General features: G+C 33.3%; 1 protein-coding gene across 1 annotated transcript in view; it reads right to left on the bottom strand.

The window, feature by feature from the left end:
- dnm1a (dynamin 1a) overlaps positions 1-16,139 on the bottom strand; it is a 75,199-nt gene that overhangs the window by 21,970 nt on the left and 37,090 nt on the right. Inside the window, exon 15 of the mRNA XM_067406707.1 lies at positions 13,603-13,716. Coding sequence (XP_067262808.1) covers positions 13,603-13,716 — 114 coding nt within the window. The remainder of the gene's footprint in view (positions 1-13,602; positions 13,717-16,139) is intronic.

Consider the following 16,139-nt stretch of genomic DNA (forward strand, 5'->3'; position numbering starts at 1 on the left):
GGTCTGACGTAACAACCCAGTGTTTGGGTAGTTTTTGTGTTATCAGACCCTGGGTCGGACAGAACAACCCAGTGTTTGGGTAGTTTTTGTGTTATCAGACCCTGGGTCGGACAGAACAACCCAGTGTTTGGGTAGTTTTTGTGTTATCAGACCCTGGGTCGGACAGAACAACCCAGTGTTTGGGTAGTTTTTGTGTTATCAGACCCTGGGTCGGATGTAACAACCCAGTGTTTGGGTAGTTTTTGTGTTGCCCAGACCCTGGGTCGGATGTAACAATCCAGTGTTTGGGTAGTTTTTGTGTTATCAGACCCTGGGTCGGACGTAACAACCCAGTGTTTGGGTAGTTTTTGTGTTACGTCCGACCCAGGATCTGAGTAACAACCAAGTGTTTGGGTAGTTTTTGTGTTACCCAGATCCTGGGTCAGACGTAACAACCCAGTGTTTGGGTAGTTTTTGTGTTACCCAGATCCTGGCTCAGACGTAACAACCCAGTGTTTGGGTAGTTTTTGTGTTACCCAGATCCTGGCTCAGACGTAACAACCCAGTGTTTGGGTAGTTTTTGTGTTAGCAGATCCTTGGTCGGATGTAACAACCCAGGGGTTGAGTTATTTATCGTGGGCTTTTTGCGTCCTCTTCAGGAGAGAGCAGATTAAAGATGCTAAACTAGTCACTACTCCACTCTCACTCTCCAAACTCTGATATCATTTAGTGAACAAAAAAGACTGATATTTATTATTTAATAATTTTGCCCCAAAAGAAGCACATGAATAGGGTTAATTTACACAAGCCATCCAAACAAACTGATCTAATAAAATGTTCTAAACTGAACTGTAAGACTATCTGCGCATTCAAATGCAAAGTAAATACAGCAATGTAGCATTTGGAAAAGCTACAATGAAAACATCTGAAATACTGACGAGCTACAAAAAAACTCTACTTTTAGTGATTTTTTTTTTTTTTTCCCAGCATTGTAAAGCCAAAAGCCTTTTGCTGAGCTCATACAGTATGATTGGAAAGAAAAGACTGTCTATGGTTCAACAAAGAAAAAGAAAAGGGGAAAAAAAGAATCATCAGCACCACAGGAACGTCAGCAACTCAGTTCTGGTTTGAATTGAGCGTCTCAAACCCTCTGAACACACGCTAATGTCTATAGCAGCGGTGGCACAGGCATGCTAACTGCATTAACCCCTCAGCATCCTGCTTTAAAGTCAGCAGGCAAACAGCTTCACACGTAGGTGGAGAGGACGACGGTCGGCCTCCCATTGCCAAGGTCAAACGCTGACATCCTACATGCACTTCTGCATTCTGTGGGCTCCATTTGATCTGTTGGGGCAGGAAGCAAGCAAAAATTGCACTGCATTCGCATATTTGCATAGAATGTGCAACAGCTGCTTCACTGAATTACATTTGGCAGCTGCTTTTAAACAAAGCGACCTGCATTGCATTCAAAGCAAACATTTGATCAGTTAAAGATTCCCTGGGAATTTTGGGGATTTGCCAACATCTCACACTGGGTTTTTAAGACACTGTGTTCTGATTTATTTTAAATAAAATATAAAGAAATGTAAATATATAATGTCTTTTGACAAGAATTGAGACTCTAAAGTCTTATGTTCAGATTAGAGATTTTTTTTAGAGTGTGTTTGGGTTCGCAGACAGAAATAAAACTTGAGTGTGTCGAGCCAGAATGAACTGAACATACTGAACTCTATCATTGGCACCCTCATAAAGAAAATAAATGTTCCCGACAGCCCAGAGAAGTTTAATGAGAGGACGATGGTTTGTTAGCAGTGAAGGGAGGTGTCGCAAACAGATGCTTTTCTGGTACTTCACAGTAGCAGCAAACACAGTCGTGAAGCGTCTTTGAGAGCCCCTGGTGCAGGTTTACTGCATTTCCATTCTCTCATGCTTAATATTAATATAATAGTGTTTCCCACAGGATTTTGTGAGACTAAAGAGGCTGGACTTTGGTCACTCTAGGAGGGCATCATTTTAACAGTGACCGAAAACGGTTTAGTATAGGGAAGCATTGCTTCAAACTTGTTTTATTTCATTGGATTTGATTCAACACCACACTGACTGCAAAATTCACATAAACCGGATTGCAAATAAAACAAAATTTAAGATAGAAAAGGGGTCCTCTGTTTGATGTCAAACTCAACCAATTAGTGCATGTGATTATATAAACTAATAATAAAATAATCAATTTACATTGACCTAAACTTGCAAATTTTTCCAAGTAAAGATCCTTTAACATTTATTATAATTATTATTATAAATAATTATTATATGATCACATTCACTAAAATCTGTTAAATCTGACATCTAAATTTGTTTAGGAATGTTAACATAATTTAAATGGAAAAATAAATTTACATGAGCAAAAACTGCAAAAACAAAAAAAAAAAAAAAGTATTTTTAATTTAAACATATACACTAATTTGTGTATATATATATACTAATCTAAAATTTGCTACATTTGTTCATTTTATTTAAGTTAAATGTAACATTTCAAAGCATTTTGTTTGTGAATTTTCCCGTTAAATTTTTTTTTAAATTTAACAATTAGGCTAAATGAATGCTGTTTATTTATTATTAATTTAATTAATCATATACTTATACACTATTAAATTTGACATCTAAATTTGTTAATTTTTCCAAAAAAAAAGTGAATTTTAAATATTTAAAAAAATTAATTAAAAATTAAATTATTGGTTTAATTTATAATTGTATTTAATCATCTGCTTATTCACTGTTAAATTTGACATCTAAATTTGTTAAATTTGTAAATTGCTCAAGAAAAAATGGTGAATTTGCCAGTTAAACTGCAATTTTTATTTTTTTAAAAACATTTAATTTAATTTATTATTAATTTAATTAATCATATGCATATGTTAAATTTCACATCTAAATGTGTTAAATTTGTTCATTTAATTTTCCAAAACACTTCTTTCCAGCTAAAATATGCAGACGTCCTTAAAACAAGACAAAAACCTTGCTGGGTTGCGCTCCCGTCAGGACTGCTGAGCCAGCTCCCCGCGGAGGCGTTTCTGAGTCCTCGCTCGGGTCTGAGAAGAGAAACCGTAGCTAAAGCAAACACCGTCACCACCCAGAGCCCCCCCAACACCGCCCGTGACTCACTGCACTGACACCACATCACTGCAGACCACAAGAATGGGTGGAGATTAAGAATCTGAAATCTTTACATATGCTGAAGAAAACGTGTGGCGTTTGCTTGAATAAAACTCTCCGCCATTATGCCAGCGTTGCTATTATAATCCATGTCTGGAGCACATACTCAGTAGTGATCATATTGAAGTAAACCCAACTAAGACGCTACTAAAAAACCTTGTCGTAAGTGTTACAACATTTCCATTCTCTCACACTTCAGAAGCATCACTTTAACAGTGGAAATGGTTTTAGGGTTTCAGACTCGTGATGAAGAGTCTTTATGTGCGTAGCCTCTCTGTTACCTCCCACATCAAATCTGGTCCTGATTTCGACCCAGTTGCCCAACGTTTACGTGGGGGGGGGGGGAGACGAGGGCGGTGCGGGTGGTGCTGGGGGGGGGTCGTCCAGCATAAAGGCCTCTTTATTCACGCCGGACAGGGAAAGGAAATCGGCTTCAGAAGAAAAAACACGCCAGCGCGCCACAGGCCCGCACATCTGGAGTTATTACAAGCCCACCGTCTTGCCAAGAAACTCCGACATTCCTGCAGCGCTACAAAGCCGTGCAACTCACTCGCTCCCACACACACAAAAAAGTGCAGAGAGCAATCCACCCCAACCCCCTCCCCAAAATGACACAACACATGCGGCAAATTAATGCGCTTCACTTCCTGTTGACCTTTGACCATCAACTTCCTGCTGCCACCCCAAAAAGCAGGAAAAAAATAACAGAAAGCCAGACGGAGGCGGGAAGGGGAAGAAAGTCCCGCCTCTTTCTCCTCTCTCTTGCTCCTTCACTCTCTCTCACTAGTAAAGTTAGTTAACAGTCCTCTGCCACGTCAAGCCTGCGAGTCACTGCATCGCCGTCCGGGACGCTCACGGAAAACGCCGGATGGATGTTAGTGGATGCAGATTTACAGGTTTATGATTTGTTTGGGAACTCGGGAACCAAAAATGATGAAGAAGCTGTCCTGTCGAAGAGCTATTCGAAGCCTCACTGAGGTCCTGTAGATGCAAACTGAGAAATGCTGGGAAAATCAATTGGGAAAACTGACACTCGACAAACAGGAGGACAAACACCTTTGCACAGGATGAAGAGGAGGATGAGGTGCAGTATCTTTTAATGGGGCATGTCGAGTTTTCAGTTTAATATTATCAGCTGATCTGATGTTAATTGTACAGCAGAAATTAGCAGATTAACGTTAAGATCGTCAGCTGAAGATTATTCCAGAGGTCAGCGAGGACACAAGAAGTGTGTGATTTATCAAAGTCAAATTACAAAATTAATCCATAGACACATAGATAGATGGATAGATTTATTCATCTAATCAACTTTAAAAAAAAAAAAAAAATATATATATATATATATTATAAATTTCAAAATGAATCGCTAAATAACCAGAAACTGATAGATTTGTTTAAAATGATCAGAAACATTAATCTTATGTATCAAAGTAAATTTAAGTTGATTAGATCAGTATGTAATAGATGAAATATTATATATTTAAGGCATAAGAAAACATTTTAATCCGTACTAAATCCATTTCTCTTCTTTAACGTGCAGCAGAGTTTTAGGGAATTTCTGAGTGAAACTTGAAACCGCAGGGAACGCATCATCTCTCCACGGGAAACGGGAAGCTTCCAATCAGAACGCATCATCATCATCATCATCTGTGTGTCTCACCTCCATATTTTGCCTGTTTCAGACTCCATCATAGACTGATCTACGGACGTCACTAGACGTTTTTCGTGCTCGTGCTCGGGGCGCGTTAGTTTTTAGACGCCCGTCCCGCCTGCCCAGTGTTCAGACTACCTGTTCAGGAAGTAGCGTTTGTACAGTAGTCTGCACATTGGTTAGGCTGGACGGGGATGCTCAAGAGTGACCGTGACGACTGGAGAACTCATCGCCGTGACAACAGCGATGATGTGAACGGACTTCATCTGTTCAGCATGCATTGATGTCAATGATGTAATCAATGAATAAAGTATGAAATGATACAAATGCAAAGTGTGAAGAGTGTCGTTTCTCTGATCCAATCACATCAGATGTTTCTCCTACACTTCCAGACTCAAGTGAGCTATAAAATTAATTTGATTAGAAGTATCCCTGACTTTTGACTACAGGTATCCTGTCGAGATCTCTCCTGAAACTCTATTTCTCAGGAGAAACATCAGCAGAGGTTTAGGAGAAACAACTGAGATATTAAAGCGATTCTTTTTTTTTTTTTTTTTTTCCCTCTCTCTTGCATCTTTTCATCTGTATCTGGTTAAATAAGAGCGAGTCGAGAACCGAAGATGAAACGGCTTCTCAATGGGTCTCATATGAAGATCTCCAGGCTTGTCTTTCACACGCTTACAAACATCCAGACAAATGAAAACCAGACAAACGTGTTTCCACTTAAGACTTTTCCTGGATCGCAGTGTTTCCTGATCCGATGCCTTTACTTCTGCTTACACACACACACACACACACACACACACACACACACACACACACACACACACACACACACACACACACACACACACACACACACTCAGAACAAAAAGGTTCAGTGTGGTTCTATATAGAACTCAAGGGTTCTTGATTTAACTTTAAAAACGCTTTATGCCAAAAAGGTTCTATATAAGGAGAAAAGTCTTTAATGATTGCTTAATGTTTAATGGGTCTTTTTTTTTTTTTTTTAGTGATAGTTTTTACGAACTGTTTAATTCATAAAATTTCATTAAAATTAATTAAAATTAAATCCTTAAAATGATCTCATGATGGGAACCTTTAAAAGGTTTTATATACTCTATATAAAGCACCTGACAGAAGCCTATACCCAGGTGAAAAAAGTGCATTAAATGAACTTTATTTCAGTACACTTCTATAATGTACTATTTCCATGCACTAATTTTGTACTTAATATACTAAAAATTATTCTTTAGTACTTCTTAAGATAATCTCTAGAACACCTAAGTGTACTCAACTGTGCTATTTTGAGACACCATGAAATATGAACTAAAATGTGCTTTTAACATTTAAAAATAAATGTAGTTTAGTTTAATTACTGTTAACATTTAAATGTAACTGTTAACATTCCCTTTATATGATGTAGTTAAGTAAATTTTTGTTTGATTTACTTTTATCTGAAAAAATTAAAATGTCATTAATTACTCACCTATTTGTTTTCTTTTGGCGCACAAAAAGTATTCTCGTTCCTTTTATAATATTAAAATTAAAAGTAAATTATCTTACTCTCAATAGAGGCCTCAGTTGGCCATCGGATTTGATCATAAATATCTTAATTTGTTCTGAAGATGAATGAAGGTCTTACGGGTGTGGAACGACATGAGGGTGAGTGATAAATGAGAGAATTTTCATTTGAGTGAACTAACCATTTAAAATCAATTTAAGTGTTAGTGCTAATTAGCAAATTTATATTAAGTATACTTAAAGGTGCCTTAGAATTAAAAATTGAATTTACCTCGGCATAGTTAACAAGAGTTCAGTACATGGAAATGACATACAGTGAGTCTCAATATAACACAGACTGTTACGTAACAGTTGGGATCATTAATATGTACGCCCCCAATATTTGCATATGCCAGCCCATGTTCAAGGCATTAGACAAGGGCAGCCAGTATTAACGTCTGGATCTGTGCACAGCTGAATCATCAGACTAGGTAAGCAAGCAAGAACAACAGCGAAAAATGGCAGATGGAGCAATAATAACTGACATGATCCATGATAACATGATTTTTTTAGTGATGATATTTGTAAATTGTCTTTCTAAATGTTTTGTTAGCATGTTGCTAATGTACTGTTAAATGTGGTTAAAGTTACCATCGTTTCTTACTGTATACACTGAGACAAGACTGTCGTTATTTTAATTTTTAAACACTTGCAGTCTGTATAATTCATAAACACAACTTCATTCTTTATAAATCTCTCCAACAGTGTAGCATTAGCTGTTAGCCACAGAGCACTATCAAACTCATTCAGAATCAAATGTAAACCTCCAAATAAACACCATACTTAAGCGATTAGACATGCTGCATGACGAACACTTTGTAAAGATCTATTTTGAGGGTTATATTAGCTGTGTGAACTTTGTTTATGCTGTTTAAGGCAGTCGTGAGCTTGGGTGGGGAGCTAGAGCATTTAAAGGGGCCGCAGCCTGAATCGGCGCATATTTAATGAAGCCCCAAAATCGGCAGTTAAAAAAATTTAATAAAAAAAATCTATGGGGTATTTTGAGCTGAAACTTCACAGACACATTCAGGGGACTCCTTAGACTTATATTACATCTTTTAAAAAGACGTTCTACGGCACCTTTAAGTACCACAGTTGGGAAAATGTACTTATAACTAGTACATTAGTAATATATTTTTAATAAAAACCATTTAAATTTAGGATTACTATAAAAAGATTGAACTAATTTTTAAAGCATTTCAAATTAAGTAAAACTACTCAACGTTTCTGATACTGGTGTTCCCATCATGCACTAGGCCTTGAATAATTAATGAGGTTGTTTTTTCGCTGTATTTACACTGTTTTAACATTGCTCTTGTGGTTATGTTTAGTAACTTGCCATTTTGTGACATTTGGAGTTCATTTTCTATTCAAGATGGAATATTCACACTCAAAAACAATCCATCGAATGTTACCGTCATTGTGTATTGTGAACCAAGTATTGAGGTCTTTGCGTTCAGGCGTTGTTACTTCTAACATGTAGATATGGTGTCTACACATTATCTATTGTATTATTTAATGAGATGTTTCTAAGTAACGCATACGCTTTAAAAGCATGGTTTTTATTCAGTGTTATATTGTTTGAGTAAACTTTTAACTAAGTAGAAATTACTTAAGTTAAAATTACTTATTTTCTTTGTTAATTTTACTTAACTTAGTTAAGTAGACTTACTTAATTCCATATTTGAAATTTACTTAAAAAATATGCGTGCAAAAACTTGAAAAAGCAAAATTAAGTAATTTTTTTTTCAGTGTAATATACTTTATTTCAATGCACTAAAAACTATTTAGTATTAGTGGTATTTAGTATACTTTTTCAAGTGCACTGAAGTACAAATATACTTTTAATTAGTGTATTTATAGTGGAATCTTCTATATGGAATCTTTCGTTGTTGTCTTGAGGAAAAGTGTGTGTGTTTTTATTTCAGCGCTTCACACAACATCAATTTCACATCTTAAAAACATGCCGCTCATGGTTAGAAATGCTGGAAAAACAACACGATACGCAATGCAACTGCTAAAAATGGCGCATGCGCACAGAGCAAAAACTAAAAATAGCCTCCTCCATGATTTAACTTTACTTAGCTATAGTTTGTGAATCAAACTGTATTCAGAAGTAAAGGTAAAAATGATTCATAAATAAATTTTAGTAGTGGGTTTGGCTAATCAGCCTTAAATATCTATTATCTGTCTTCATTTAGTGCGTGTCTGTGTGTGGACTTTTGATTGACAGGCCGCTGAGGCCATCGGCAGGGTTGCTGCTTCATTTGCTTCCAGGTTTTTCTTCATTCATGTGAGTCACTGGTGTGTGTGATAATAGGAAGCAGATCCAGTATCACCAGCGCTGCCTGTTCACCCAAAAACACCAGAGGTATACAAGACAAAGAGTGAAAAATCAGGATGAGCACGTCTGCATAGAAATTCATCTGCAGGAAGTGATGTCACTGAGACGCTTGTTGATCATTTAGACAGAGAGTGATGAGGGTCTCGACCTCAGCCACCAGAGGAGAAGAAAACGTGTGTGTGTGTGTGTGTGTTTGAGGACTCGTCGTGTTCAGACACACTCATGGAAGCGTTTTCTGCTGCTTTCTGAGCTCATTAGTGAGTGTTTTACTTCTGAGTCGGACTGTGTTAGTTTTGGGGCTCTGAGTGCTGAGAAACCGACATCGCCAGCCCACGATAAAATAAATACATGAGAGAGAGTGTGAAGGAGACTTTGTGTTCGCAGACAGATGAAAGTGGACCCCCTCGCTGTCTCTGCCCCACATGCTCCTAGTTAGACTGACCCAAACCAGCTAACCACACACACACACACTCTATTTCTTTGAAAGTCAATGGTTTTATGAGGAGCAGCCCTCTCTTGGCGAGTGTGTGTGACAGGTCAGGCTTTGGTATGCACATGTGTGTGCCAGCTTTACTCGATCCCTAGTGAGACACCTACCTAGAAAGCATTTTAAAGTCAACAGAATGCACTATAAATACTATAAATATATGTAAGCTTAAACTACCATTAAAAAGTTAGGAATTGTTTTGTTTAAAGAAGTCTCTTCTGCTCACAAAAGCTGCATTTATTTGATCAAAAATACAGTAAAAATTTTGAAATATTATAACCATTTAAAATAATAGCTGTTTTCTATGTGAATATACTGTAAATAAAATGCAGTAAAATTGTGAAATTATTAAAATAATAGCTGTTTTCTATGTGAATATATTGTAAATAAAATACAGTAAAATGTGAAATATTACAATTTAAAATGGCTGTTTTCTATGTGAATATATTGTGAATAAAATGCAGTAAAACTGTGAAATATTATTAAAATAATAGTTGTTTTCTATGTGAATATATTGTGAATAAAATGCAGTAAAATTGAGAAATATTAAAATAATAGCTGTTTTCTATGTGAATATATTGTAAATAAAATACAGTAAAATGTGAAATATTACAATTTAAAATGGCTGTTTTCTATTAATATATTGTGAATAAAATGCAGTAAAATTGTGAAATATTAAAAAATAGTTGTTTTCTATGTGAATATATTGTAAATAAAATATAGTATAAATGGGAATTATTAAAATAGCTGTTTTCTATGTGAATATATTGTAAATAAAATACAGTAAAATGTGAAATATTACAATTTAAAATGGCTGTTTTCTATGTGAATATATTGTGAATAAAATGCAGTAAAACTGTGAAATATTATTAAAATAATAGTTGTTTTCTATGTGAATATATTGTGAATAAAATGCAGTAAAATTGAGAAATATTAAAATAATAGCTGTTTTCTATGTGAATATATTGTAAATAAAATACAGTAAAATGTGAAATATTACAATTTAAAATGGCTGTTTTCTATTAATATATTGTGAATAAAATGCAGTAAAATTGTGAAATATTAAAAAATAGTTGTTTTCTATGTGAATATATTGTAAATAAAATATAGTATAAATGGGAATTATTAAAATAGCTGTTTTCTATGTGAATATATTGTAAATAAAATACAGTAAAATGTGAAATATTACAATTTAAAATGGCTGTTTTCTATGTGAATATATTGTGAATAAAATGCAGTAAAACTGAAATATCAGAAAACAACTATTATTTTAATATGTGAATATATTGTGAATAAAATGCAGTAAAATTGAGAAATATTAAAATAATAGCTGTTTTCTATGTGAATATATTGTAAATAAAATACAGTAAAATGTGAAATATTACAATTTAAAATGGCTGTTTTCTATTAATATATTGTGAATAAAATGCAGTAAAATTGTGAAATATTAAAAAATAGTTGTTTTCTATGTGAATATATTGTAAATAAAATATAGTATAAATGGGAATTATTAAAATAGCTGTTTTCTATGTGAATATATTGTAAATAAAATATAGTATAAATGGGAATTATTAAAATAGCTGTTTTCTATGTGAATATATTGTAAATAAAATACAGTAAAATGTGAAATATTACAATTTAAAATGGCTGTTTTCTATGTGAATATATTGTGAATAAAATGCAGTAAAACTGAAATATTAGAAAACAACTATTATTTTAATATGTGAATATATTGTGAATAAAATGCAGTAAAATTGAGAAATATTAAAATAATAGCTGTTTTCTATGTGAATATATTGTAAATAAAATACAGTAAAATGTGAAATATTACAATTTAAAATGGCTGTTTTCTATTAATATATTGTGAATAAAATGCAGTAAAATTGTGAAATATTAAAAAATAGTTGTTTTCTATGTGAATATATTGTAAATAAAATATAGTATAAATGGGAATTATTAAAATAGCTGTTTTCTATGTGAATATATTGTAAATAAAATACAGTAAAATGTGAAATATTACAATTTAAAATGGCTGTTTTCTATGTGAATATATTGTGAATAAAATGCAGTAAAACTGTGAAATATCAGAAAACAACTATTATTTTAATATGTGAATATATTGTGAATAAAATGCAGTAAAATTGAGAAATATTAAAATAATAGCTGTTTTCTATGTGAATATATTGTAAATAAAATACAGTAAAATGTGAAATATTACAATTTAAAATGGCTGTTTTCTATTAATATATTGTGAATAAAATGCAGTAAAATTGTGAAATATTAAAAAATAGCTGTTTTCTATGTGAATATATTGTAAATAAAATATAGTATAAATGGGAATTATTAAAATAGCTGTTTTCTATGTGAATATATTGTAAATAAAATACAGTAAAATGTGAAATATTACAATTTAAAATGGCTGTTTTCTATGTGAATATATTGTGAATAAAATGCGGTAAAACTGAAATATCAGAAAACAACTATTATTTTAATATGTGAATATATTGTGAATAAAATGCAGTAAAATTGAGAAATATTAAAATAATAGCTGTTTTCTATGTGAATATATTGTAAATAAAATACAGTAAAATGTGAAATATTACAATTTAAAATGGCTGTTTTCTATTAATATATTGTGAATAAAATGCAGTAAAATTGTGAAATATTAAAAAATAGTTGTTTTCTATGTGAATATATTGTAAATAAAATATAGTATAAATGGGAATTATTAAAATAGCTGTTTTCTATGTGAATATATTGTAAATAAAATATAGTATAAATGGGAATTATTAAAATAGCTGTTTTCTATGTGAATATATTGTAAATAAAATACAGTAAAATGTGAAATATTACAATTTAAAATGGCTGTTTTCTATGTGAATATATTGTGAATAAAATGCAGTAAAACTGAAATATTAGAAAACTATTATTTTAATATGTGAATATATTGTGAATAAAATGCAGTAAAATTGAGAAATATTAAAATAATAGCTGTTTTCTATGTGAATATATTGTAAATAAAATACAGTAAAATGTGAAATATTACAATTTAAAATGGCTGTTTTCTATTAATATATTGTGAATAAAATGCAGTAAAATTGTGAAATATTAAAAAATAGTTGTTTTCTATGTGAATATATTGTAAATAAAATATAGTATAAATGGGAATTATTAAAATAGCTGTTTTCTATGTGAATATATTGTAAATAAAATACAGTAAAATGTGAAATATTACAATTTAAAATGGCTGTTTTCTATATGAATATATTGTAAATAAAATGCAGTAAAATTGTGAAATATTAGAATAATATATTGTAAATAAAATATAGTATAATTGTGAAATATTATTAAAATAATAGCTGTTTTCTATGTGAATATATTGTAAGTAAAATTCGGTAAAATTGTGAATTATTATTACAATTTATAACAGTTGTTTTCTATGTGAATATATAGTAAAGTGTAATTTATTCCTGTGATCAAAGCTGAATTTTCAGCATCATTACTCCAGTCTTCAGTGTCACATGATCCTTCAGAAATCATTCTAATGATGATTTGATGCTCAAAAAACATTTATGATTGTTATCGATGTTAAAAACTATTAATCTGCTTCACATTTCTGTGGAAAACCTGATAAACTACCATTCAAAAGTCTGGGGTAAGATTTAAAAACGTATTAAAATGTAAGAAACGGCATCATCCTGTAAGTTTTTTTTTTTTTTTTTATGCTTTTCCTCTCTGAAAGACTGAGCATGTGTGGAAAGCTGCAGCGGCATCATCAGAGAAAAGCTCTCGGAGATCCGGCAGGTCCTGCAAGCTTCATTTAGCAGGAAAACCTTCCAGTGCTGGAAAATATTCCAGCCAAAAACACGCCAGAGGAAAAAGAGAGTCAAGTCAGCAGAAACGGGCAAAACTGGACGGCTTAAAAATAACCCAATTGACATCATTTCTTTTCTATTGCGGAAAAAACTGATATAAATAATTCCACATAAAAGTGTGGCGTTAAAGCTGAAGGGAATAATGATTGGTGAGCAGCAGCCGCGATGGCGCCGGTGTTTGAGCGAAGCACGCGGGACGTTTCGAGGCAGCTCTCCAACATAAATCAAGACGATGTTGCTTTAACTTTGAAGTAAACGATCAGTTGTGATGCGGTCATGAGACCATGTTGACATTTGATGTTGAGAATGAGACAATGAAAGGGTTAATCTGCAGTGTGTCATTTTCTGGATCTTACTCATATCCTGTGCAGAGTCACTGAAACGCTTCTAGACCGATTTCTCCAAAATGTGTTTCAGTGGAGCATCCTAACCGACCCGACGGCGGGCAACACTGGAACAAAACTCAATCTCACATCTCAAAATGTCTCACCTCGTCATCCTTGTACCAGGACAGTGATTCGGCCGTCAGGACAAACCAGTACTCCTTAGCGCCGCCCTTCATGATGCCGATGTTATTGATGGTCAGCCAGCCCTTCCTGATCACCTGAAATACACACCGATGTCAGAGGACGCGTATATTAGTGTACACTGCCTACTGAAAACACAAGAAGTACATAAATATAGATGCAAATACTCTTATTATTCCAGAAAGTACATACTGTGGCAGTAACAAAACTCAGGTCTCAAGGGGGCGCTAGTTTCCTTTAAGTGTCGCTGTCATTAAACTAGATGTGGTGTTCTTCAGAAAGCTATAAATATGGTAATAGTTTAAAGGGATAGTTCACCCAAAAATGAAAATTCAGACATCATTTGCTCATCCTCGAGTTGTTCCTAACCAGTATGAAATCTTCTTTTGAAGAATGTTGGTAAGCAAACAGTTGCTGGACCTCATTGACTTCCATAGTGTGGGGAAAAAATACTATGGAAGTCAATGGGGTCCATCAAATGTTTGGTTTTCAGAGTTCTTTAAAGAGTTTAAATATATATCATAATCTTTCTTAAAAATAAAAAAGGAGTTTTCTTTGAAAACTTACACTTGTGAATATAAAATTTGGCAAGAAAAATTAACAAATTAAGTACAAATTTAAAATGAGAAGGGTATAATTTCTATGGAAGCTTGTTTCTGCCACTAAATAAAAAAATAAAAAAGGTAATTCTGACTTTATAATTCGCAATTCTGACTTTATATCTCGCAATTCTGACTTTATATCGCGCAATTCTGACTTTATATCGCGCAGTACTGACTTTATATCGTGCAATTCTGACTTTATAATTCGCAATACTGACTTTATAATTCGCAATTCTGACTTTATAATTCGCAAATCTGACTTTATATCGTGCAATTCTGACTTTATAATTCGCAATTCTGACTTTATATCTCGCAATTCTGACTTTATAATTCGCAATTCTGACTTTATATCTCGCAATTCTGACTTTATATCACGCAATTCTGACTATATCGCGCGATTCTGACTTTATATCTTGTGATTCTGACTTTATAATTCGCAATTCTGACTTTATAATTTGCAATTCTGACTTTATAACTCGCAATTCTGACTTTATATCACGCAATTCTGACTTTATATCTCGCAATTCTGACTTTATATCACGCAATTCTGACTTTATATCACGCAATTCTGACTTTATATCGCGCAATTCTGACTTTATATCGCGCAATTCTGACTTTATATCGCGCAATTCTGACTTTATATCGCGCAGTACTGACTTTATATCGTGCAATTCTGACTTTATAATTCGCAATACTGACTTTATAATTCGCAATTCTGACTTTATAATTCGCAATTCTGACTTTATATCGCGCAATTCTGACTTTATAATTCGCAGTTCTGACTATATCGTGCACTTCTGACTTTATAATTCGCAATTGTGACTTTATATCGCGCAATTCTGACTTTATAATTCGCAATTGTGACTTTATATCGCGCAATTCTGACTTTATAATTCGCAGTTCTGACTTTATATCGCGCGATTCTGACTTTATATCGCGCGATTCTGACTTTATATCGCGCGATTCTGACTTTATATCGCGCGATTCTGACTTTATATCGCGCGATTCTGACTTTATATCGCGCGATTCTGACTTTATATCGTGCAATTCTGACTTTATAATTCGCAGTTCTGACTTTATATCGCGCAATTCTGACTTTATATCGCGCAATTCTGACTTTATAATTCGCAGTTCTGACTTTATATTGCGCAATTCTGACTTTATATCGCGCAATTCTGACTTTATAATTCGCAGTACTGACTTTATCGCGCAATTCTGACTTTATAATTCGCAATTCTGACTTTATATTGTGCAATTCTGACTTTATATCGCGCAATTCTGACTTTATAATTCGCAGTACTGACTTTATCGCGCAATTCTGACTTTATAATTCGCAATTCTGACTTTATATCGCGCAATTCTGACTTTATAATGTGCAATTCTTTAGAACTCATATTTCTAGGTTTATAATGTGCAATTCTGAGGAAAAAAAGTCAGAATTGTGAAATAAAATAAAAAAGGTAATTGTGACTTTATGGCAGAAACAATGTTCTATAAATTTCAGTCACCAAAAAACACAATTTTTTGGCTTATACAGAAGTTTGAAGATAGATACATTTTAACAAAGTTTGAAAAGTCACACACAGTCCCAAAACAAATGATTCATTGTCTCTACAATACTATTATTAAATTCATCAAGTTTATAATTAACTGGGTAGCAATTGTGAATAGTTTTAGTAGAGACTTCAACAGCTTCATTAGATTAAAAAAATAAATAAATCACCAAAGAAGCCAGACATCATTCATACAGGTTTGGAACAACTTGAGGGTGGGTTTTTTTTGGGGGTGAACTATCCCTTAAAATAATTGTAACTTGCTCATCAAGATCTCTTCAGACAGCACTCACTGAGGTGTTTGAGTGTTTTCAGCCTGGACTGGCACAAATGTAAATGTTCTTC

This window comes from Chanodichthys erythropterus, chromosome 13, assembly GCF_024489055.1.
Source record: "Chanodichthys erythropterus isolate Z2021 chromosome 13, ASM2448905v1, whole genome shotgun sequence".
NCBI classification, from domain to species: Eukaryota; Metazoa; Chordata; class Actinopteri; order Cypriniformes; family Xenocyprididae; genus Chanodichthys; species Chanodichthys erythropterus.